Source organism: Hypanus sabinus, chromosome 3 (genome assembly GCF_030144855.1).
Source record: "Hypanus sabinus isolate sHypSab1 chromosome 3, sHypSab1.hap1, whole genome shotgun sequence".
Lineage (NCBI taxonomy): Eukaryota > Metazoa > Chordata > Chondrichthyes > Myliobatiformes > Dasyatidae > Hypanus > Hypanus sabinus.
Window position 1 is genome coordinate 100023298 of NC_082708.1, and position 26838 is coordinate 100050135.

The 26838-nt window shown below is 43.0% G+C and overlaps 1 protein-coding gene across 5 annotated transcripts in view; it reads left to right on the plus strand.

Annotated features, from left to right (window-relative positions):
* The window catches only part of tll1 (tolloid-like 1), a 393309-nt gene that overhangs the window by 68265 nt on the left and 298206 nt on the right, over window positions 1-26838 (plus strand). Inside the window, exon 1 of one of the 5 annotated variants that reach the window (XM_059964871.1) lies at window positions 26102-26192. The exons of the other annotated variants lie outside the window; for them this stretch is intronic. Coding sequence (XP_059820854.1) covers window positions 26117-26192 — 76 coding nt within the window. The 5' untranslated portion in view covers window positions 26102-26116. Of the gene's footprint in view, window positions 1-26101; window positions 26193-26838 lie in introns of those variants that run through there. 5 annotated transcript variants of the gene reach the window in all.

A 26838-nucleotide genomic window follows, 5' to 3' on the forward strand; every position in this document is an offset into this window, starting at 1 on the left:
AAGGTGTGCTGCATTCTTAAAGGTGATCACTTTCAAATAAGATATTAAAATCAGTGCTCACCTGCTTTAGTGGGGAAAAAAAAAATAGGAAAAGCTCAGCAAGTCAGCGAATATCTGAGTAAAATAGAAAGAGTTCATATTTCTGGTGAATGGTCTTCAACCAGGATCGCTCGTGCTTGTTCAACTGGATATGATGAATTCCACGCTTCTTCCTAAGAAGAGCAGGGGTTTGAATCTTCATGGCCAATAATTATTTTTCAATTAATGTCATGAAAGCCAATCACCTGATTATCATCACCTTTTTTGTTTTTGGGAATTATCTGTGTAAATTCACCATTTAGGTTGCTACATTGCAACAGTAATTAAAAATGGTTAATAAGGCGCTAATTTCTTTTGACCATCTTGAAAAGGATGTGAAATATATTACAACTCATCCCTTGGGTTATGAATGACTTGTGGAAATCTTCTATACAGTATATGAACAAGCTCCCATAATGTTTGTGAATTCAGAAGACCGACAAATATACCTGTGGTTGTCCTTTCAAATGGCACAACTAGTTTCCCCTCTTTCCATTTTTTGATTAGTCTTTTGTGCTTTTGATGTCATTTGTTACAATAGTGTGGAGCTATGGTTACTGACAAAATCTTCAAAAATGCATTAATTATCACCAAAAGTAGGGCGAGCTGCCTCAATGACTATTGGCCGGGAGTACTGATATCTACCGAGACAAAGTGCTTTGGGAGCTTGGTCATGGCCAGAATAAACACTTGTCCGCGCAAGGACCTGGAGCCATTGCGTTTTGCCTGGTGCCACAACAGATTGACAACAAATACCATCTAGCTGCTCTACATTTGGTCTTGGACTATCTGGCCAACAGCAATACCTACATCAAGCTGCTGTTCATTGATTACAGCTCAGCTTCCAACCCCATCATCTCCTAAGTACTAATGAATAAGCTTCAAAACTTGGGCCTCTGTACCTTGCCCTGCAATTGTATCCTTGCCTTTCTCATCAGAGACCACAGTTCATGCAGATTGAAAATAATATCTCTTTTCTGAATTTCTGCAGCCCTTCTGGTGTGTTGAAGAACAAGACATCCTAAATATGTTATAAGACTGGCAATATATTTCCAAGTGTATGGCTGGGGGAATGGTTGTTTGTGATTAAAGCAATTATGATACCCAAGATAAACATTTAAAATTTACATCAAACTTGGATGTTTTTAATTATGCTGGTGAGCTTGGCCCTTATAAAGAGGCAAATTATCAATTTTAGAACATTCAGATCAGAAAATTTGCCAAATGGAATATTATTGCCAATTTGAGGCTTCCTGGATGAGAATAATTTTTAAAATGATATGCACCCTTAACTATAAATTAAATTCATGGCAGTGATATTTTATTTTGAGTAATTATTTCTCAAATATTGTTATTTGAAATACTTTTTGAAATTACAGTGGATTTCGCCTAATTATGCCTTCAGTTAATCAGGGCAGCCACTTATTTGGGACAACTTTTAAAGAACAAAAACTGATTGAGAAAATAGCTGGGATTAATTTTGTTTATTGGGCACTATGCTGCATAACTGGGGCAGGAAACTGTTGCCAAACTGTTTCTAACAAGTGTCAGTTCTGTGCTGTTGTGGTCATTAGGTACTGTGCTGTATTCAGAGCAAACAGTTTTAAATAGTGTCAATTGCATGTTTGTTTTCAAAAAGCAGTGATTTTTGTCACTGATAGTTGGAGAGAAATAAGAAATTAGACAATTCAGAACTGTTTTGCTCACTGCAGTTTTAAACACTTAAGCTTAGAGATGCCTGAAATGGCTGTGAGTGAAAATGAGTTAGGGACTATGATGAATTTGAAGGTATCAACAACTATTTTGATTGTTACAATGAAAATGAAGATTTGGAGCACAGAGAATGGTAGGTGAGTGCAACACTACCAGGGCTGGTGTAGAGGCAGATACATTAGGGACATTTAAGAAACTTAGATACATGGATGATTTAAAAAAAAGGTTGTTCTGTGGGAGGGAAGGGTTAGATTGATGGTTAAAAAGTCAGCAGCATAGCATTGTGGGCTGTAGGGCCTGAACTGTGTTATAATGAAATTAAAAGGTACTAAGTCTGCTGCAATTAAATCATTCATTAGCACAAAATTTATTATCCTTTGTTGTATTTCAGTGTCCAGCATCTTAAATAAATTTGGTAAAATAGGCAAAAAGAATTGACATCTCCTGAATTGCCATTTGCTTTATTTGCAATTGAACTTGACTATTTATTGAAAGCATCATAGCATTATTCAATTACCAATCCTTGCTGCAAGATCAAGGAAACACACACAAAATGCTGGAGGAACAGCAGGTCAGGCAGCATCTATCGAAATGAATTAACAGTCGATATTTTTGGCAGAGATCCTTCAGGAGGAGGAAACTGGAGGTCCACGAGCCATGCTTAACTTTTCCAAAATGACATCTCCCATGAGTCTCTACTTCCTTGGGAGTTGCGAAGATGTCACGCCGAATCTAATTCTTTGACAAACTTCTGTAGATGTACATTGACTGGTTGCATCAATGGCCTGGTATGGAAACACCAAAGTCCTTGAATGCAAATTCCTCAAAAGTAGTGAATACAGCCCAGTCCATCACAGATTAAACCCTCCCTTCCATTGGAGCACTGCCATGGGAAAGCAGCATCCATCATCATTGACCCCCACCACCTTAGTCATGCCCTCTTCTCATTGCTGCCATCAGGAAGAAGCTACAGGAGCCTTGGGACTCACTGGCAGATTTAGGAATATTATTGCCCCTCAACCATCAGGCTCTTGAACCAGTGGCGACAACTTCCTTCAACTTCACTTGCCCCATCACTGAACTGTTCCCACAACCTATGATCTCTTGTTTAAGGACTCTGCATCTCATGTTGTAGATATTTATTGCTTGCTTATTTACAAAGTATTATTTTTTCTCTTGGTGTCTTTTGCACATTGGTTGGTTGTCCATCTTGCTGGTTTTTCATCGGTTCCATTATGGATTTTGGAGTTGCCACTAGAAAGCAAATCTCAGGGTGACATAAATGTATTTTGATAATAAATTTTGTTTGAACTTTGAAGTATTATAAACTGAATTGAACCATTTACAGAGTAAACATTTTCTAGTAAGTAATCTGATTCTTATTTTACCACCCTCAGAGGATTAGAATTAATGGCATGTTTCTGAGTTTGCCCTGCTCTGTTTTTAACAAATAATCTTATTTTTGGGGGGAAAAAAGAGAATTGTTGAAGGAATTAGTAAACAGGAAAGAAGATTATGCACTCCAAATGCCCTCAGCCCACAGGTCCTAAGTGATTAGTATAGGTGACAGGCTACTTTGCATGAAATTGAAAACAGAAACTAAAAACACTTCACAGTTTAGATAGCATCTGTGAAGAAAGAAACAGCATTGCCATTTCAGCTTGAGAATGTCACCCAGAAAGTCAGAGGGAAAAATGGAATAAATATTTCAGATCACATACCTTTATTTGTCTGACCTCCTGAATACTCTCAATGTTCTGTTTCTCATTCATACCACAGCATGTTCAATTTTTAGAATGGAAGTTACTTTGTGCTGACTTAAAAAACCAAACATCTCAGAACTAACAATTGAAAAACCATGGCATAATTATTGCAATCTTACACAATTCACAACCTTGCTCTTGGTGATTTTTATTAAGTGATTTGGATGAGGAGGATAAAGTGTGGATCAGTAGGTTTACAGATGGCACTAAGGTTGATGGAATGTGGAATGTAGAACATAGAAACAGAGAACCTACAGCATAATGCAGGCTCCTTGGCCCACAGCGCTATGCCAAACATGTTGGTGGTTTTGTGGACACTGTAGAAGGTTGTCGTAGGATACAAGAGGAATTTTGTGGGTTGCAGAGCAGGGCTGAGAAGTGGTAGATGGAATTCAATCTGGAAAAGTGTGAAGAGTGATAGTCTTTGAAAGGTTGATCTTGAAGACAAAATACAGGATTAATGGCAGAATTCTTAGCAATGTGGAGGAAGAAAAGGGTCTTGAGATCCACACTCATAGATCCCTCAAAGTTGCTGTGCAAGTTGATAGGGTGGTTAAGAAGGCATATATGGTGCGTTGTCCTTCATTAATTGGAGGGGATTGAGTTCAAGAGCTGCAAAGTCATGCAGCAGCTCTATAAAAATCTGGTTAAACCACACATGGAGTATTGTGTTCAGGTCTAGTTGCCTCAGTATAGAAGCTTTAGAAAGGCTCCAGAGGAGATTTACCAGGATGTTGTCTAAATTAGAGAGCCTGTCTAATGAGAAAAGTTTGAGTGAGTTCGGGCTTTTCTGTATGGCGAGGAGGAGGATGAGAGGTGACTTGATTAAGATGTATAAGTTGATAAGAAACAGAGATAGAGTGAACTGCCAGCACCTTCTTTCCAGGGCGAAAATAGTTGATAAAAAGGGATAATTTTAAAGGTGTTTGGAGTAAAGTACAGGGGGTATGTTAAGGTATTTTTTTTCAGAGATTGTTGTCTGGAACATACTGCTAGGGGTAATAGTAGAGAAGCATATGGATGACAGAATTGTGGAAGGCATGGTTCTGCTTCATACTGCTACAGGCGGAAGTCCCCACTTGCTTCAAAAAGGTAACAATTATACCAGTGCCTAAGAAGAATAATCTGAGCTACCTTAATGACTATCACCAGTGGCACTCACATCTACAGTGATGAAATGCTTTGAGAGGTTGGTCATGGTCAGAATCAACTCCTGCCTCAGCAAGGAGTTGGACACTGTAATTTGCCGAGTGCCACAATGGGTCAACGGCAGACACAATCTCAATGGCTCTTCACATGGCTTTAGACCACCTGGACAAAACAAATGCCTATGTCAGGATGGTGCTCATCGACTATAGCTCAGCATTTAACACATCATTCTCACAATCCTGATTGAGAAGTTACAGAACCTGGGCCTCTGTACCTCCTTCTGCAATTGGATCCTCTACCTCCTAACCAGAAGACCACAGTCTGTGCGATTGGTGATAACATATCCTCCTCACTGACAATCAACATCAGTGAACATTAGGGGTGTGTGCTTAGTCACTGTTCCATTCTCTCTACACTCATGACTGTGTGGCTAAGCATAGCTCAAATACCATCTATAAATTTGCTGACGATACAACCATTGTTGATAGAATCTCAGATGGTGACGAGAGGGCGTATGGGGCGAGATATGCCAACAACAACGACCTTGCACTCAATGTCAGTAAGACGAAAGAGCTGATTGTGGACTTTAGGAAGGGTAAAACGAAGGAAGGAACACATGCCAATCCTCGTAGAGGGATCAGAAGTGGAGAGAGTGAGCGGTTCCAAGTTTCTGGGTGTCAGGATTTCTGAGGACCTAACATGGTCCCAACATATCAATGCAACTATGAAGAAGGCAAGAAAACGATTATACTTTAGGAGTTTGAAAAGATTCGGTATGTCAACAAATACACTCAAATTTCTATAGATGTATCATAGCTGCATCACTGTCTGGTTTGGGGGGTGGTTGGGGGGCTACTGCACAGGATTAAATGAAGCTGCAGACGGTTGTCAACTTAGTTGGCTCCATCCTGGGTATTGGCCTACAAGTACCCAGGACATCTTCAAGGATCAGTGTTTCAGAAAGGTAGTATCCAACACCCAGGGCAAGCCCTTTTCTCACTGTTACCATCAGAAGCCTGAAGGCGCATACTCAGCGATTCAGGAACAGCTTCTTCCCCTCGATCTTCTGATTCCTAAATGGACATTGAACCCAGGAACACCACCTCACTTTTTAAATGTATATTCTGTTTTTGCATGTTTTGAATCTATTCAATATACGTTTATGGTACTGTTATTTTTACTTTTGTTCTTCTATATCATGTATTGAATTTAACTGTTGCTTCTAAATTAACAAATTTCACTACATATGCCGGTGATAATAAACTTGATTCTGATATGTGGGAGGGAAGCGTTTGAGTGACCTTGGTCAGCACAACATCATGGGATGAACAACCTGAATCATACTGTTAACTGTTCCATGTTCAAATTAACCCGTTCCAGGTGATTCAGCTAGGTACAAGTAGCTGAAGCAACAATCATTGTCCATCACTAATGGTTTGTGCCCCATTGTAATTGTACCATACAGATTTTGGCACTAACTAGCAATTTTGATTTGTTGAACCTATAGAAATATTCTCCTAACTGTGGGGAAAGTTTTGTTGACAGTGAAACAGACACTGGGCTAGTCTGTCACTCACAATACAATAACAACTTGCTTTTGTAGACCAGCTTTAAATATATTTTCTGATGTGCTTCAGTGAAGCATTATAAAATAAAATCAAAAGAGCATGTAATCAAGATATTTTAAGAAGGAGCAAAATATATTTGAGGGGGTTTTGGAGGAAATTTCAGATGTTAGGCCAATGCAACTTTGAAAATTGGGGATGAGCAAAAGCAGATTGGTAACACTCTGGAACTGTGTTAAAAGTGTTCTTTATGATGTCCTGATGAAGGGTCCCAGCCAGAAACATCAGCTCTTTGCTCTTTACCATTGATACTGTCTGACCTGCTGCTGAGTTCCTCCAGCATTGTGTGTGTGTGTGTGTTGCTTTGAATTCTCAGTATCTGCAGATTTTCTCCTAAAAGGGTTCTTATAAGTTCTGTTTAACAATGTCTTGGATAGAGATGCCTCTTCTGTCTTTGTAAGTTAGGTAAGGAGCCTGATAACTTCAGAAATGTAAGCAAACCTCAATTATTTTTATCTTCTGTGCAGGCTATCTCTTTGCCTGTTTGCAAAAAGATGAATTCCAGCTGATCCTCCATGTGTAAATTGTTTTCATTTGCATGACTTAGAAACTACTGTAACCATTTATTAGATATAAATTGTTAGAGTTCTCTGGCTGATTTGGGAAAAGGTGTCGTTTTGTTTAATTGCTCTCCAAGGGGGTTGCTATCAGTTGTACATCCGTTGACTGTTGTCTCTGGGACAGCACTAATTGGCGGCTTATAGTCTGCTGACATATAAGATAAAGTGCTCATGTGTGAAGAGGACAAATGGGTGCAGGAAGGCATGAAATCAAATTTGACAAACGTTTTAAAAATATGAAATAATGAATCAATATGCTGCGCAATTTTTCAAGCAAACTGTTTTGGTGAAAACTTCACATGCCATCAGTACTTCTGAATTCTCTTTAGTGTTTTTTGCCTGAGCTTTACGGAACCCAGACCAGGAAGAATTTTATAAAACAAGTGATCTTCTGTAAAAACCCAAATTTATGCAAGTACCTTTGTAACTCATACCTACTTGAAACTACATAAATCAAAATCAAATTTGAATGTTATACAAGACCATAAGGTATAGGAAAATAATTAGGATATTCAGCCCCAATCTTATGCCTTCTCCCTGTATCCATCCCGTCATGCCTTCACTAATCAAGAATCTGTCAACCACCGCTGTAAATATACCCAATGACTTGGTCTCTACAGCTGCCTGTGCAATGAATTCCACAGATTCACCACTCTCTGGCTAAAGAAATGTGTCCTAATCTCCATACTGAGAATGGCCCTCTTTTCTGAGTCTATGGCCTTTGGTCTTAGACTCTGCCAGAAACATCCAAATATGTACTGGTACATGTATGAACTGTGCTTTCTTTAAAAGAAAAACTTATTTGCAGCAGTATCAAAGGAACATAGCATCATATACACAGGTTTCTCAGGAAAAACATGAATTAAGTGTAATTTATACACAATATTTTTGCAAGAGAAGATCTGCTGATCTATCCCAGGCCAACAGTCAAAGCGTAAGGCTAGTGCTTCCATTTTGAGCATGTCTAGATGACCGGTATGTAGCTCCTCCAACACTTTACCCCTCAGCTTGGATGGTACAACAACTCTCAATCAAGACAAACTCTGTCAAGAGTAAGTTCATCTCAACACTGGTAGAACATATAGATACCTTATTGATCCGAAAGGAAATTGCAGTGACACCATAGCATTACAAGTGCACAGATATAAATATTAGAAGAGAAGTGGAAAGAATAAAAAAAAGGTTACCACAAACAGTCTAACAGGAGGGGTCATCACTTCCCTGGCTATAGATAGACTTATTAGAGTCCAATGGCCAAGAGGGAAGAATTACCTCGTATGGCACTCTGTGAGCAGCACTGTTGTCTTACAAAAGGTGCTTCTCTGTTCAGCCAAGGTGGCATGCAGAGGGTGAGAAACATTGTCCAGAATTGCCAGGATTTTCTGTAGGATCCTTTGTTCTACCACAGCCTCCAGTGTGTCCAGTTTGTTTATTGAGCCTGTTGGCATCACTAGTGTTAATGGCATTGCCCCAGCACATATAGTTTCAATTTATATAATTATGGTTTCAACATAATTATGGAGAAGGATAGGACTGGACCCAGGGTTGAGATTTTTGATTGGAGAAAGGCTAACTTTGAGGAGATGCGAAAGGATTTGGGAGGAGTGGATTGGGTCAATTTATTTTATGGGAAGGATGTAATAGAGAAATGGAGGTCATTTAAAGGTGAAATTTTGAGGGTACAGAAACTTTATGTTCCTGTTAGGTTGAAAGGAAAGGTTAAAAGTTTGAGAGAGCCATGGTTTTCAAGGGATATTGGAAACTTGGTTAGGAAAAAGAGAGATATCTACAATAGATATAGGCAGCATGGACTAAATGAGGTGCTTGAGGAATATAAAGAATGTAAAAAGAATCTTAAGAAAGAAATCAGAAAAGCTAAAAGAAGATACACAGTTGTTTTGGCAAGTAAGGTGAAAATAAATCCAAAGGGTTTCTACAGTTATATTAATAGCAAAAGGATAGTGAGGGATAAAATTGGTCCCTTAGAGAATCAGAGTGGACAGCTATATGTGGAGCCAAAAGAGATGGGGGAGATTTTGAACAATTTCTTTGGTATTCACTAAAGAGAAGGATATTGAATCGTGTAAGGTAAGGGAAACAAATAGGGAAGTTATGGAAACTTTGACAATTAAAGAGGAGGAAGTACTGGTGCTGTTAAGGAATATAAAAGTGAATAAATCTCCGGGTCATGATATGATATTCCCTTGGACCTTGAGGGAAGTTAGTGTAGAAATAGCAGGGGCTCTGACAGAAATATTTCAAATGTCATTAGAGACGTGGATGGTGCTGGAGGATTGGCGTATTGCTCAAGTGGTTCCATTGTTTAAAAAGGGTTCTAAGAGTAAACCTAGAAATTATACCCTGTCAGTTTGACATCAGTGGTGGGTAAATTAATGGAAAGTGCTCTTACAGATGGTATATATAATTATCTGGATAGACAGACTCTGATTAGGAACAGTCAACATGGATTTGTTCGTGGAAGGTCATGTTTGACAAATCTTATTGAATTTTTTGAAGAGGTTACGAGGAAAGTTGACGAGGGTAAAGCAGTGGATGTTGTCTATATGGACTTAAGTAAAGCCTTTGACAAGGCTCTGCATGGAAAGTTAGTTAGGAAGGTTCAATCGTTAGGTATTAATATTGAAGTAGTAAAATGGATTCAACAGTGGCTGGATGGGAGATGCCAGAGAGTATTGGTGGATAACTGTCTGTCAGGTCAGAGGCTGGTGACTAGTGGTGTGCCTCAGGGATCTGTACTGGGTCCAATGTTGTTTGTTATGTACATTAATGATCTGGATGATGGGGTGGTAAATTGGATTAGTGAGTATGCAGATGATACTAAGGTAGGTGGTGGTGTGGATAATGAAGTAGATTTTCAAAGTTTGCAGAGAGATTTAGGCCAGTTAGAAGAGTGGGCTGAACAAGGGCAGATGGAGTTTAATGCTGATAAGTGTGAGGTGCTACATTTGGGTAGGAATAATCCAAATAGGACATACATGGTAAATGGTAGGGCACTGAAGAATGCAGTAGAACAGAGTGATCTAGGAATAATGGTGCATAGTTCCCTGAAGGTGGAATCTCATGTGGATAGGGTGGTGAAGAAAGCTTTTGATATGTTGGCCTTTATAAATCAGAGCATTGAGTATAGGAGTTGGGATATAATGTTAAAATTGTACAAGGCTTTGGTAAGGCCAAATTTGGAGTATTGTGTACAGTTCTGGTCACTGAATTATAGGAAAGATGTCAACAAAATAGAGAGAATACAAAGAAGATTTACTAGAATGTTACCTGGGCTTCAGCACCTAAGTTACAGGGAAAGGTTGAACAAGTTAGGTCTTTATTCTTGGGAGTGTAGAAGGTTGAGGGGGGACGATAGAGGTGTTTAAAATTATGAGGGGGATAAATAGAGTTGACGTGGGTAGACTTTTTCCATTGAGAGTAGGGGAGATTCAAACAAGAGGATATAATTTGAGAGTTGGGGACAAAAGCTTAAGTATAACATGAGGGGGAATTTCTTTACTCAGAGAATGGTAGTTGTGTGGAATGAGCTTCCAGTAGAAGTGGTAGAGGCAGGTTCAGTACTGTCATTTAAAGTAAAATTGGATAGATATATGAACAGGAAAGGAATGGAGGGTTATGGGCTGAGTGCGGGCCAGTGGGACTAGGTGAGTGTAAGCGTTGGCATGGACTAGAAGGGCTGAGATGGCCTGTTTCTGTGCTGTAATTATTTTATATGGTTATACATCACCGCATAGACGATTGTACTGGTGGCAACAGACTGGTAGAGCATGTGAAGGAGAGGCCCCAGTGCTCCAAAGGAACTCATTCTCCTCATGAAGTAGAGGTGACTCTGCCTCTTCTTGTACACAGCCTCTGTGTTAGTGCTCCACTCAAGTCTGTCATTCAGGCCGAAGCCGAGGTACTTGTATGTCCGCACCATAACTACATCCTTGTCATCAATAGTAACAGGAAGCCATGCAGGCTTGGCCTTCCTAAAGTCTCCTTTGTCTTACTCGCGTTGAGCTGCAGATGATTCAGCTTACGCCATTTGACAAAGTCCTCCACCAGGGCCCCGTGCTCATCCTCCCGTCTTTCCTTTATACATTGAACGATTGCTGAGGTGGGGGTACTGGAGTCTCTGGGGCACATTCCAGCCGTTTTGGTTGGCCATGTAGACCTGAAACAGTGTGGGATCTCTAATATCTGATAATTGCTGCCTTCTGCCCCCTACCCTCTTCACTCATTTCCCACTCCCATTCTGGTTACTGTTAACAATAACCAGAACATAAAACTAATCGAAACAAAAACACAGGGAGACCGGAAGAAAGGGTAAAGCTCGATATATAGACATCCACAGAACAGTAAATTTTAAATGATCCCATTCAGGCCTGAAGATTTAGCTGTGAAGGATTTCTTACTCTGGCGTAATGTACTTCCTGAAAAGGGGTTTGGTCGCTGCTTGGCAGATGAGACCAGTGACTGTGAAATAGTCTCAGGTTCCAGAGCTTCCTTCATGACAGCTGTGAGAGCTGACTCTGGGAGACGTTCTGAAGCTCTGCACACCTTTCTTCTGGATGTCTGGCATCCCAAAAGTGCATGCCAAACTGCTCGATCTGCTGATCTATTGCAGTCCAGCAGACAAAGCTTTGAGCCAATGCTTACATTTTGACCACGCCTAGATGACTGGCTTGTGGCTCCTCCAACCCTCCTCCTCTCAGTGTGGATGGTACAACAACTCCCAATCCTCACATAAAGCATTCTCCGTCAAGGGTGAGTTCATTCTGGCACTGGTTTAAAAAAAACACGGGACTGGAGTTTCTGCTGCACACTCCAGCCATTTTGGGTGGTCACATGGACCTGAAACTGTGTGAGTCTTTTCTGCTTTCCCTTTGTATCATCTCTGCTGTAATAGGGAGACTTTCGATTTTCATTAAGGAGAATACATCCAGAGAACTGTCCCCATTTGTAAATTCTTCAAGTATTTCATTTTTCAAGGGTAAATGAGACAATCCATCAGTATTTCCATGATTAGTTGTCCTCTTGAATTTGATCTTTGTCCTCCAAGAAACAGAGCCCAACTCTGCATCATGCTACTGCTGTTAGTGGAATACCGTTCCATGGATTGAAAATGAACACTAGTGGTTGATGATCAGTAACGAGGGTAAACTCTTCCCCCATAAAGGTATTGGTTGAAATATTTTACACCTCAAGCTAGACTTGAGGCCTCTCTGTCAATCTGCGTAATATTTCTCTGCAGCGGTAAGGGAAAGTGACATGAAGGCATTCACTTCCATCACTCATAACGTGTGAATGACTGCACCCTTACCACAAGGCAAGCTTTACTGGACGCTGTGGGTCATTAATGTGTGAGTACAGTTTCAGATGTCACCGTTACTTTTACCTTTGGGAAGCCACTTCACAATGCTCTGTCCATTGCCATTTCTTTCTGATCTGTAGTAAGGAGTTCAATGGGTGAAGCACAGTAACCAGTTCTTTTTAGGAATCTGTAATAGTAATTGGCAAACCGTAAAAAGGATGTGACACATCATTTGGCTTTGGAATATCTGTTACTGCTTGAATAGCACAATTGTGTAATTCTTGTGCGTCAATAGTGTGACCACAGTAAATGATGCTTGGTTTAAAGAATTCACGCTTGTTGCGTTATGCTCTGAGCCATAGTCTTCTAATCTTTTTAACGCTCTCTTGAAACCTTGGAGATGTTTCCCCTCATCCTTTCTACTCAGAGTGATGTCATCCAGGTAACACTGAGTGCCTGGACAGCTTTGCAGCACCTGGTCTATAGCTTTCTACCAGAATGCAGGTGCAAATGCTACTCCAAAAATAATCCTTGACTAAGTCCACTTTGCTGAAGTGTTTTCCTCTCGAAGGGTTTGCAAGGTACCCTCTATCTTATACAGTGGGTATTCATCAACTTTCAGTACTGGGTTGATGGTGACCTAAAAATCACCAGAGATCCTGACAAACCGATTCTTCTTGGCTGCTGGGACCACTGGCATTGCCCATGGACTTCACTCGACCTTGGAAAGAATTTGTTCCGCTTCCACGTGATTTAGCTTGATGGCTACTTTATCACAAGTGGTATAAGGAATCAGAAAGGATTTGTATAACTTAGGTGAGGCATTTAATACTATTTTACCCATGATGATTTTGAGTTTTCCAATGCCATCCTTGAACACTAGTGTGGTATCATCTTGTATCCTTAATTCACTTTGAATTGTCTATTACAGAGGATGTGGCATGCAAATTGCAGATGGATCTCCAATCAAGTTGTAGTTGTCTTGGCCATTCACACCCCTGCAATGCTGGTCCTCCCACAATGTGACTTGTTGGTTGTTGTATTTCACGGTTATAAATATCATTCCCACAGGAGTTTTCTTTACTGCAGTACAAGTTCTTAGGTATCTGCAGACTTCAGTTCAGTACCTTTTGAAATGCCACTCAAGCTCACTTTGTGGAATGACTCGGCTCAACCAGTCTACGATTCAAATTCATTTTAATTAATTTGCTGTTCATTTGTAATGTTGCTTGTATCGTTGGTCTCTTGTTAGTCTTCGCTTTGTAAATCTCAAGTCTATTCAGTTCTGCGTTCTCCTTATCAGATTTTTTATCAATGGCATGCAGAATAGTTTTCTTTGAATCTGCAACTTAACTTGTTTTATTTTTTTCCCTTTCCCTGTATACTCCATTTATTATTGTCTGCCTGACATGCTCTTTTGTTGCATTTTCTGCAAGTTTCATCTCTAAATCTGTATTGTTTAGGTGTATGTGAGCACCTGCCACAATAGTAACTGATTTTGCTGAGTAGGGCAGGCCTCTGTCTAAAGATGGTGCAACTTTCTTCATGTTTACTTTCATCTCTGGCTGTAACTCAGTTATGTCTCTGACTGCTAATTCCATCAACTGTTCTTTTAAATGAAAGTTGTGCTTCAGTTAAGAATCACATTTGAGTGCTTTCTTGCAAGATTCCACAAAATAAACAACCTCTCAGAGCATCATTAAACCCATTAGAGAACTGCCAATGCTCAGTCTTTGATTCATACACGTATGCTGAAATGTGGTCCCCTTCTAAGGTGTGCACTCTTTATTCCTGGAGATGCTGCCTGACTTGCCGGTTTGCCTGGCATTTTTTTTGTGTGTTACTTGAGATTTCCAGCATCTGAAGAATCTTTTGTGTTTATGTTAACCTATTTCTATATTTTATTTTACAACAGTGTTGATTTAAAGCAAAGTGTAGGTGTGGCTTTGTGATAAAAGTAATGAGTATCGGTGTTGATTAGGATAGCATGTACACAACAATGTTAGAATTTGTTACTGTGGCCAAGCATCTGCTGAAGCTGTATTGGCATTAAAATTCAGAATTAGGAAGAGTGGCAACCTTGCCAGTGCAAGTGTTGTCGCGTGCTAAGCACCCCGGACACAGAGAGAGTGGTTCGGTTCAGAATGAGTGTCAGGCAGAGCTGTACTTTCACAATCTAGACTGTACGAAGTTGTGCGTCCCAGGTAGAGAGGTCCTGGGAAAGGCATTCCTTTAGCTACATCGTCATAGTGCACTACACCCCCAAACAGTCCATAGAATCCTGAGTGAACAGTAAAGAATGAGGTGTTCTGGTTTCTTACTTACCAGACATTTGGCAATTTGTTTCATTGATGAAATAGAACAACAGGCATCAAGATTTACCTGAATGATGATGATGAAGGCTGTCCAACCACCCTGAAACATTGCCACCACAAGTTATCCTTGAAGCTGTGAAAAGGGTGAGGTGTTCACTGAGCACACAAGGAGTGCTGAAGAAACTTGGTGTGACAAGCAGCATCTATGGAAGGACATGGACAGTTGATGCTTTGTTTTCAGACTGATGGAAGATGGTATAAACTGCTGGAGGGAAGGAGTGGAGCAAGAGTTAGGAGGTGATAGGTGGATCCAGATCAAATGGGTGATTGGCAGATGAAAGCTGCAGTAATATTAAAAGCTGACAGGTGATAGGTGGATCCAGATGAGGTGGTTGATTGGCAGATGAAAGCTGCAATAATGTCAAAAGCTGGAAGGTGGAGACTTTCATTGACCTCCATTGCTACAAGATATGGAGAGAGCTGCACTGGCATCACAATCCAATTCTAGCAGGGCCATACTGTGATCATAAGCTGTTTCTCTCTAGTTGGACAATAGCAGACTGATGAAACTATTCACGAGTATTGCAAATTCATTCAATCCAAGGACCAAGTGTGGGTTGTGGGATACCTGAGCCTGCTGAATCCTAGCAAATAACTGGTAGTGAAAGGCTGGCACATAGAACTGCACTATCATTAGTAATATATCAGAGTTTCTATTCTAATATGGTTTAACAGCTCCATCAGCTGTTTTCTTTTGCATGCAATATGACGAGGGCTGGTGACATAACTAATCACCACCAAGGAGCTAGTCTGTGGAGAATAAACAATTCAAATTACCAAAGAAATATACATATTTAAACAAATTTAAATTATATCCTAAATTAAAATGCTGGAAGTCCAGCCTAAAGTTGGCAGAAAATCTGAGGTTAGATAACATTGTGGGCAAGCCGAACTTGTATGATGAGTTAGTCCTCAGACTATTACAATCTGCTTCATTCAGTATAAATTCATAAGGTTGTTTTATGACCAGTTTACACAGATTGGACTATTCAACACAAAAGCTTCTGCATTACACCTTCATTTAAATGTAGGGAAATACAGCCGGAACAAATAGACCTTAAGAGCATGTTTGTCATATGGAAATAGCATACTCCATATTTCATCACTGAATGTACTGTAATTACAACTTCTGAACTCTAATTCAGATATCCAGGTTCTCTGATTAATGTTGAAGTGAATGACAATTCTCTTCCTTTTCCTATTGGATTAAAATGTCTTCTTTTAGCATAGTTGTTATATTGATACACAGATTTAATGAGGGGGGCTAGAGTGAGATTCCAGGTCACGTCAGCGGGTCACTTGTGTGGAAAACCACCATAACAAGATGATAACTAGGGGTGGGGCCTTTGATCATGTTGACGGCTTTACTGAGGCAGTGAGTCCATAGAGAGGAGGCTGGTTGCTGTGATGTGCTGAGCTCTGTCCACAACTCTGTGGTTTCTTATGGTCACGTGCAGAGCAGTTGCCGTACCAAGCTGCTGTGCATCGAGAAAGAATGCTTCCTATGGTGCACTGATTAAAAATTGGGAACGTCAGTGGGATGTGCTCCAGGCAGAGCTATGCTTGCCTTCTCTATTTAGTCCTTCCATTTCCAAGTAATCATTAATCTTGTTCCTCAGTAAGTTCCCCACTAATAGAGAGATAATAGGCTGCAAAGGCTGGAATCTGCTTTAGGAACTGAGCAGTTCAACTGTGGGAGGGGAGGAATTAATAATGTTTCAGATTAAAATCCTACATTGGGAGTCAGAACAGATGGGGTAAGTTGGCTGGATAAAGAGGATAAAGGGAGTTTTTAATCTCCTCTTCCTCCTCCTGGTCCTCCCAATTTTAGCCCGTCTCACATTCTTCTGTCTCCACTCTCACATTTTCATCTTCTTTCCCTTCCTGATTCTCATCTACCAACTTCACACATGGGTCCCCCTCCACCCACCAACTGGTCCAGCTGCTATTTACCTCACACCTGTGGTTCCCATTGTCACCTCCTTTAGTTGTAGAATTCAGCACTGGTAGCATTTCGAGTTCCTCCAGCCAATTCCCCTCACCCCCTTCCCCCCACCTTATTTCATCTTATTTTTCCCTTTTCCTCTCTCTCTCTCTTTGTTGGTCCCTTTATCATTCACTGTCGCTGTCTTCCAGCTCCACCTCTGCTCACCTTCCCTACCCAACACTGCCTGCCTGTCATCTTAAACCCCTGCTCAGTCCAACAATCACCTCAGAATCCTTTCACACCACTTCCCCTTTCCTCTTCATTCCAGCCACCATGCCTCCCCATTCTCAGTCCTGATGCAGTGTTTCAAACTGAACCATTGGGAGTTACCTTCCTCCCTCAGCTGCTGAGTTCCTCCAGCAGATTGCTGTTGTTCCTACTGCTGATGTTGGCCTAATGACCTGGCTTTTCCCTGTTGTCCTTCTTGCAAAGGGGAAACACATCTCTGATCCTCCAATTTTCTGGCACCCACCGTGGCCACTCTAGACTTAAAAGCCTCAGAAAGAGCTCTAGCAATCTTCTAACTTCCCTTCTATTGCAGTCAGGGAAAAGTCTGTGAGTTTCATATTTCTAAATCATGCAAAAATCTTACTATAAAGGGACAGAAAAAAATCAATTTACATATTTTAATTGAAAACTTACTTTACTGCATGTGCTTTTCCCACTGTGATAATCTACAGAAAAGAGAATTGTGACAGTGGCAAATAACCTTTAGAGAGAACCTGACAGAGCCATCAAGATGTACAGTATCCCCAATCACAGTAGCAAATGAAGGATGCTACTCCATAAGCACAATTAATTACTTTCATCTGTACATTTAACAAGTTCCACCAATAAAAAGCCTGATCTATTTTAAAGAAAGAGGGAGGAAAAGAACTGTATTCATAAGTAGCAGGACTTGAGGATTTTCACAAGTGGTTTTGAACAATTTTGAAATGTTGTGATTTTATAAAGATGACCATCATTGTTTTATATGTCAATTAGTTTAAGATCTATTTGAAATGCAGTATGGGCTAGCCATACATTTTAATAAGATGTGGGGAAAGCACAAGGAACATGGGAACTTTTGTACAAGTACCAAGTGTGAAGAGTTTCAGCCCATAAAGGAGGTTATACCATCCCTGTGCTGGTTGCTTCGCAACAGAAGTATTTGAGAATACAGAACATGGACAGGATGTGTCAAAATGGTTAAATAGTCAGTCTCCACAATTGGACCGCTGCTTCCCTGGCTACTGACAGACTGTCTTGGGGTAGAAGGCTCATCACAAGCTTTATATCTAATTACCCCTGGAGTTACTGGGGCATAACTGGAAGAGAAGTGCTAAATCAAAATCCCAGAATGCATGGGGAAAGATGGAGATGAGCTTTTGATGTTGTATGCATTGGGCTAATTCTATTCCACTTGCTGATTATAATCATGTCAGTTTCAAGCCAACATTGTGCAGTTCACTGACTGAATGTTTCAAGCAGCGACGAGTACCATGAATTAATGCACTCTTGCACTTAAGGGTAGGGAAGGTCATTCTGACTGGAACATGAAGCAGGCATTCTACACTTGAATACCAATGAAGGGTCTTGTCCAGCTGAAGAGTCTCAGCTAGGAATATTAACTGTCCGTTTGTGTCCATTGATGCTGAATTCCTCAAGCATTCTATGAGTTGCTCCATATTCGAGGATCTGCAGTCCCGTGTATCTCCATTCTACAGATGTAGCTCATCCAAGGAAGGTTCAAAACAGAGCAATGAAGGTGAGAGATGGCTCCACTGTTTAAGGGCATCACTGGAAGTTTTGGTGGAGGTGGCGGAAAGGAGAAGAAATGTACTGAAACTTCAGTGGGTCAGGAGCCTTCACTGCACTCGTTCAACTGTTAGTTCATCTACAAGTTGGTTTTCAACTATAATTTTACATTAGCTTTATTTTTGTAGCATTGGTGTAAGTGAGAGGACTGATATGGCATTATGGGAATGCTGTGGAACTGGTAACTTGGGTTTCAGATACTGAACAGCACTAAGATGTGTTATATACAGAAAGCTCCTGACAGTGTAGGCAGCCTCCTTATTTTCTGCATACTTCCTCCTCCTCCTTATTTGTAGCTGCATTCTGTACAACGGGTGGCAATAAATGTTGCCTCATGACATGTGACATTCACCTTGGCAGCCAAAGGTTATATTGTCAATGCTACTGTGAATTATGGCTGGATCAGGTTGAAATCTTCAGTGGGGGCTTTATATGGGAGTGTGTCTGTCTCACCTGTAATTCGTAACTCTGGTTCAGATTGAAGAACTGCTCCTGGCCACCTGCAGTAGTCTTGCCCTCTTTATTTCCTGATCATGTTAGAAAGAGCATACTAGTGATTTTCAGAATTAGAATCAGATTTATTATAACTGACTTGTGTGATGTGAGACCTATTTTGTGGCAGCAGTACAGTACAAGGGCATAAAATTTACTATAAAATACAAAAAAAGCAATAATGAGGTCGTGTTCATGGATCATTTAGAAATTTTGTAGCAGAGGAGAAAGAGTTTTCTAAATCAATTCCAGAACTAGGACTACATGAGTTTTAAGAAAACATTAAGTTTCTTCCACACCAGCCATTGTAAACTGTGACCTGAAGCAACTCTGGAAAACATCAAACATTTCCAAAAACATTGTTTAGCCAGAAAACACCAGGCATTTTGTGTTTCACTTAAATAGCAGGGCAGTCACTCTAGCTACAGAAGGTGTGCTCAGTTATATTGGAACATTAATTACACACTTGTGCAGCATTATGAATCAATATTGTGTTATTCTTTGTCATCACTGTGCACTTACTGCTGATGTACGTCTGATTATGGAGTCCAGTGTAACTTGTCCTACAAGTCTGCACTTTATTGAGGACATCCTCTTGATATCTAGACTGCTCTTGTGGTGTAACTAGTTGATGCTGCTGATCTGAATATCAAATCATATACTTTACTGTGTTGTACCTGATCACTGCAACTTGACAAATAAAAAGTTGTACTATTTTGCTGACTGATATCCTAATGTTGAAAGCTAAATATTCAAAAATATAAATTTAGATTATATAAAAAAAAGTTGGGAATATTTAGCTAAAAGTTGTGCCATTGTATAATGATGCCAATGTCATGTGGGAGAAAGAGCTTGTATTTTTGTGTTCAATTCTCTGTAGTGGGACTTGAACCCAAAATCTTATGACTTAACTAAGCAGCATACCAGCTGAGCCACTACCAACGGCTTGGAAATGTTAGAAGTTATTGTGCAGTTGTATTTGTCACTAAGACTTGCTCATTATTGGTGTTGAACTGCACAGGTTCTGGAGTTGGTGTGAGATAACCATACTTTCAGGGTAGACGGGGGAAGAAGGAGCTGACAGATGTTTGAATCACCTGGATTAGTCGCATAATGGTTATTGATGGCATAATGAGCAACATCATGATTAAAGAAAACAGGAAAATCAGAGGAAGTTTGGTATAGGCAGGGGAAGCTATAATTAATAAATATTATTTGATGTTATTTCTGGCATTTACACTTTATTAGCTATCATACATCTGTAGTTTTATTCCACCAGTGTGCTTACATTTTTGATTTGATTTGATGCCAAGATCTAGTTAATTACCTTTAGCTCTTGCCTTCAGCAAGCTGTGAACCCCATGTGGCCCTATTCCAAACATAATAAATGCCCTCATGTTGTTTTTAGCATTGATTCAGCTGGTTGTGACCTTTCTTTCACCTATATAATAGACATCAGAGTGGTGAGTTTCGATAACTGAAGTGGCTTTATATGAAGATTCTGTGGTGACCCACTTTCTGCGCAGGTGAACCGGCTCACGAATAGCCAGCGTGCGGAGAGAGACTTTGGTATTGCACCTCTGACGTCATTTGCACCCGGAGAGGGCGGGCGCTAGGGATTAAATGCCAGCGCCGTGAAGTTTGAAACAACTAGTCTCGAAATGGCTTACCGACTGCGTGTCGTTATTTCAGCGCTGTCTGTAGTACATCGCTACATTGGTGACCCCGATGGTCCAAACGGGATTTGGACCAAAGATGATTGACTCTTCAACTGTTCACGCAGTTTCGCTAAAACTGCCGACTTTCTGGATGCTGTGACCATGCGTGTGGTTTAGCCAAGCAGAAGCCCAGTTCCAGATTTGGCAGATATCTTCTGATTCCACGCGTTACTACCATGTGGTGAGCGCCCTTGTCCAAGAGACGGCCGCCCAGGTGGTGGATTTCATACAGTCGCCTCCGGAAGAAGGCAAATATGAAGCATTCAAAGCGCTGCTCATTGGGACCTTTGGCCTCTCATGGCATGAGCGAGGTGTCCTCCTGCTTCACCTGGACGGTTTGGGAAACAGTCTGCCGTCAGCATTGATGAATGAGATGCTGGCCCTGGCTGACGGACACAAGCCCTGCCTCATGTTCGAGCAAGCGTTCCTAGAGTGACTGCCCGAGGACATACATCTGCTGTTGGCCGACGCAGATTTCAGCGACCCCCGGAAGGTAGCGGCTTGGGCAGACGTGCTGTGGAAAGCCAAGAGGGAGAGCGTGGCGTCCGTTGGTCAGATTACCAGGCCACGCGCCCAACAGCGGACCAGAACAGGCCCAGCAGGGGGACGCACACAACACAGGGGCAGGAGTAAGGATGCCAGTGAACAGTGGTGTTTCTACCACCAGTGGTGGGGCACAAAAGCCTGCATTTGTCGCCCGCCCTGCAAGGGCCAGGGCCAGGGCCAGCTGCCGCTAATGACCATTGTGGCTGGCCACCAGGACAGCCTCTTGTACGTCTGGTACAAACAGTCGGGACGCCGCTTCTTGGTCGACACCGGAGCAGAGATCAGCGTCTTGCCCCCAATGGGGTATGACACCCACAACAAGAAGCCAGGACCCACCCTGAGGGCCGCAAACGGCAGCACGATATGGACCTACGGCACCCGCACAGTGCAGCTGCAGTTCAGCGCCAGCCGGTTCACGTGGGACTTCACACTGGCCGCCGTGGCCCAACCACTCCTGGGGGCGGACTTCTTGCGAGCTCACAGCCTGCTGGTCGACTTGCAAGGGAAAAGACTGGTACATGCCGAGACTTTCCAGACGTTCTCCCTGGGTGAAGCCAAGTTGCCGGCCCCACACCTGGACTCCATCACACTGCTGGACAATGAATTCACCGGAATCCTGGTGGACTTTCTATCGATTCTGGCACCGCAGTTCACGGCAGCCATGCCCAGACACGGGGTTCAGCACCACATCCCAACCCAGGGACCATCCCTCCACGCCTGCGCACGAAGGCTCCCCCCGGAAAAGCTCGGCCTGGTGAAGGAGGAGTTCAAGAGGATGGAGGAATTGGGGATCGTACGGAGGTCCGACAGCCCACGGGCCTCCCCCCTGCACATGGTGCCCAAAGCAGCCGGGGGTTGGAGACCATGCGGCGACTACCACAGACTGAATGAGGCTACAACTCCAAACCGCTACCCTGTGCCGCACATACAGGACTTTGCAGCAAACCTGCACAGGGCAAGAATCTTTTCCAAAGTAGATCTTGTCTGGGAATACCATCAAATCTTGGTGCACCCTGAAGACATCCTCAAAACAGCACTCCATCACCCTGTTCAGCCTGTTCAAGTTCCTCCGAATGCTGTTCGGCCTGAAGAATGCCGCACAAACATTCCAGTGGCTAATGGATGTGGTGGGACGCGACCTGGACTTTGTGTTCATCCATTTGGACGACATCCTTATAGCTAGCAGTTGTCGTCAGGAGCATCTGTCCCACCTCCGCCAGCTCTACTCCCACCTGAGTGATTTCGGCCTCACGATCAACAAAGCCAAATGCCAGTTCAGTCTCGATACCTTCCACTTCCTGGGCCACAGGATTACCAAAGACGGGGCAACACCTCTGCCCGCCAAGGTAGACGCGATCCGCCACTTTGCCTGGCCCAACATGGTCAAAGGCCAAAAGGAGTTCATTGGTATGGTGAACTTCTACCACCGTTTCCTCCCCTCAGCAGCCCGTATCATGCGCCCTTTGTGCACCCTGATATCAGGTAAAGGCAAGGACATTACTTGGGACGAGGACTAGTTTCGTTAAAGCCAAGGAAGCCTTGGCAGATGCCATGATGCTGGTGCACCTCAGAACGGACGTTCCAACCGCACTTACAGTGGATGCATCCGACACAGCAGTCGGTGGGGTGCTGGAGAACCTATGACTACCTGAACTCAAGTACAGTGCTTTCGACCGGGAACTGTTAGCACTGTATCTGGCAATCCGGCATTTCAGGTATTTCTTGGAAGGCAGGCCGTTCACCACGTTCACGGACCACAAACCGCTGACCTTCACGTTCACGAAGGTGTCCGATCCCTGGTCGGCTCGCCAGCAGCGACATCTGTCCTACATCTCCGAGTACACGACGGACATCCAGCACGTCTCGGGAAAGGACAACGTCGTGGTGGACGCACTCTCCAGACCAGCTGTCCAGGCCCTGTCCCTGGGGGTGGACTATGCAGCACTGGCGGAGGTGCAGCAGGCAGACGATGAGATCCCCAGCTACAGGACCGCAGTCTCGGGTTTGCAGCTGCAAGACTTTCTCGTAGGCCCAGGTGAGAGGACTCTCTTGTGTGACATGGCTACCGGCCAACCTCGCCCCATCGTCCTGGCAGCGAGTTTTCGACTCCATACACGGTTTGGCGCACCCATCTATCAGGACAGCTGTCTGGCTGGTCTCCAGCAAGTTCGCGTGGCACGGACTTCAAAAAGCAGGTCAGTGAATGGGCCTGAAAGTATGTGCAGTGCCAAACAGCCAAGGTGCAGCGGCACACTAAAGCCCCGCCACAGCAGTTCGAACCCACCCACCAGAGGTTCGACCACATTCATGTGGATATCGTGGGCCCCCTACCAGTGTCCCGAGGAGTGCGGTACCTCCTAACTATGGTAGACCGGTTCACGAGGTGGCCAGAGGCGGTCCCACTCACCGACACATCTGCTGATTCCTGCGCCCGAGCACTGATTGCAACCTGGGTAGCAAGCTTTGGGGTACTGGCCCACATTACCTCCAACAGAGGCGCCCAGTTCACCTCCAGCCTGTGGTCAGCTGTGGCCAGCCTGTTGGGAACGCAGCTGCACCACACAACTGCCTAACACCCACAGTCGAAAGGACTAGTGGAACACTTCCACCGTCACTTGAAGTCGGCTCTCATTGCCCACCTGAGAGGATCTAACTGGGTGGACGAGCTTCCCTGGGTCCTGCTTGGAATTCGCACAGCACCCAGAGAGGATCTCCACGCCTCGTCGGCCGAGTTGGTGTATGGCGCACCCCTGGCCATCTCAGGAGAGTTCATACCAGCCCCAAGGGGGCAAGAGGAAGAACCCACAGCAGTCCTGGACAGGCTACATGAAAGGCTCAGCAACCTGGCCCCCATGCCGACTTCACAGCATGGGCAGAACCCGACCCATGTACCCAAAGACCTGTAGAACTGTAAGTTTGTGTTTGTATGAAGGGGCGGACACCGGGCACCGCTACAGTGGCCATACAAGGGGCTGTTCAAGGTGATCAACAACACTGGGTCCACGTACGTTCTGGACATTGGGGGGAAAGAGGAGGTTTTCACGGTGGACCGACTCAAACCAGCCCATGTGGACTTGGCGCAGCCGGTCGAGGTTTAGGCACCGCGGCGCAGGGGCAGACCTCCCAATCAGAGTCCGACCCAGACTGTGGGCATTGGGGGGTGTATCACCGGTTCTGGGGGGGGGGGGGTTATGTGGCGACCCACTTTCTGCACAGGCTAGCCAGCGCACGGGGGGGGGGGGGGGGGAGACTTTGGTAATGCATCTCTGACGTCATTTCCGCCCGGAGAGGGTGGGTGTTGGGGATTAAATGCCAGTGCCGCGAAGTTTGAATAAACTAGTCTCGAAACGGCTTACCGACTGCGTGTTGTTATTTCAGCGCTGTGTATAGCACATTGCTACAATTCTTTATTATGATAGTCACAGGAATTATGTCTTGTTTAGCTGTATACATGTGTATAGTTGAATAGCAGTGAGCTCGAACTTAAAATGGACACCCTTCCCTAAAGAGTCAAAATGATCTCTATTTTTAATAATAAGATTTAATGGTATTACTTCAATTTTTGCTAAAGGTTAAGTTGACTTAAGTTCACTTTGTAAGGTATTAGCCTTGACTGTATTGATACTTTGAAACTTCACCACCGTTTCTGAGGAATCTGTGCACAATGCTCGGGACTGTACTTTGAATGAAACGTTACCTGTAAGTGCTATCTGATGTGGGGAGATATTAAGTTTCATATCTGAGGAAGAGTGGATGAATTTTCCAGTGCCTTGTCCAATATCTATGTAGACTACAACAGATTTACTGGTTCCAAGAATCAAAGTAAGTTTATTATCAAAGTGTACATGTCACCATGTACAACCCTGAGACTCATTTTCTTGTGGGCAGACTCAATAAACCTATAGAATAATAGCCATAGCTTGGGTATTCAACCAGAGTGCAGAAGACAACAAATTGTGCAAGTACAAAAATAAATAAACAATAAATATATAACGAATAAATACCAAGAACATGAGGTGAAGAGTTCTAGAAAGTGTGTCTATTGTTTGTGGGGTTAGTGAACCTATCCCGTGTTGTTTCAAGAACTTGATGGTTGAGGTGAGGTAACCTTTCCTGAATATGGTGGTATGATTCCTGAGGCTCCTGTACCTCCTTCCTGATGGCAGCAGCGAGAAGCAGGTGTGCCCTTGATGATGGATGCTGCTTTCTTGCACCAGTGTTTCATGTAGAAGTGCTCAATGCAGGGAACGGCTTTCCATTGAATCACTGGACCGCAGCCACTAATTTTTGTAGGATTTTCTGTTCAGGAACATTGTTATTTCCCAGGCAGGCTGTGATGTTTATCAAAGTTTATCATGTTTATCAATGTTTAGAAGTTTATCAAAGTTTTGGATGTCGTGCTGAATCTCCACAAACTCCTAAGGAAGTAGATGTGCTGCTGTGCTTTCTTTGTAATTGCACTTGCACGCCGAATCCAGGACCGGCCCTCTGAAGTAATAACACTGAGGAATTTAAAGTTGCTGATCCTCTAGGATGAGGACTGGCTCATGGACCTGTTCTTTCCTCCTGCTGAACTCAATAATCAGCTCCTTGGTCTTGCCAACATTGAGTAAGTGGTTGTAGTTATGGAACCACTCAGCCAGACGTTCAATCTCCCTCCTATACAGTGTTTCATCACCACTTTTGATTTGGCCTACGACGGTGGTGCTGTCAGCAAACTTGAATATGGTATTGGAGCTGTGCTTAGCTTCACAGGCATAAATGTAAAATGAGGGGAGTGGGCGCTTAAGCCTTGTGGTGCACCTGTGCTGATGGAGATCATGGAGGGAGGATATGTTGTTGCCAATCTGAACCAACTGGGATCTGCAAGTGAGGAAATCGAGGATCCAATTACACAAGGAGGTATTGAAGCCAAGGTTTTGGAGTTTAGTAATCAGTTTTGAGGTGATGATGGTATTAAATGCTGAGCTGTAGTCAATAAAGAGAATCCTGATGTATGAATCTTTGCCATCCAGATGTTCCAGGGTTGAGTGAAGATCCAATGAGATGTCTGCTGTGGACCTGCTGCTTTGGTAAGCAAATTGGAGCAGATCTAAGTGCTTTTCAGGTAGAAGTTGATAAGTTTCGTTGCCAGCCTTTCAAAGAACTTCACTGTGGATGTAAGTTTTATTAGGTGACAGTCATTGAGGCAGGTTACCATGCTCTTCTTGGGCACCGATATAATTGAAGCTAGCTTGAAGTAGGTGGGTACCTCAAACTGCTGAAGTGAGAGGTTAAAGATCTCAGTGAATGTTCCAGCTAGTTGATCAGCACAGGTCTTTAGTACTTGGCCGGGTACCCCGTCCAGGCTGGACACTTTCTGTGGGTTCACCTTCCTGAAGGCTGCTCACACATCGGCCCTAGAGATCTTTGGGCGGCTCTGGGAGTTCATGATGGTTCCTTCACATTTTGATGGTCAAAGTAAGTAAGAGGTCATCTGGAAGCAAAGCCCAATGCTGCTTGATTTAATTTTATAAGAGGTGATGTTATTCAAGCTCTGCCACAATTGTTGAACATTCTTTTTTCCCTCTAGTCCTGCTGAAAGGGTCTTGACTGAAATGTCAACTGAACTTTTTTCCATAGATGCTGCCTGGCCCTTTGAGTTCCTCCAGCATTTTGTGTGTGTTGCTCAGATTTCCAGCGTCTGCAGACTTTGTCTCGTTTGTGTTGACCATCCTT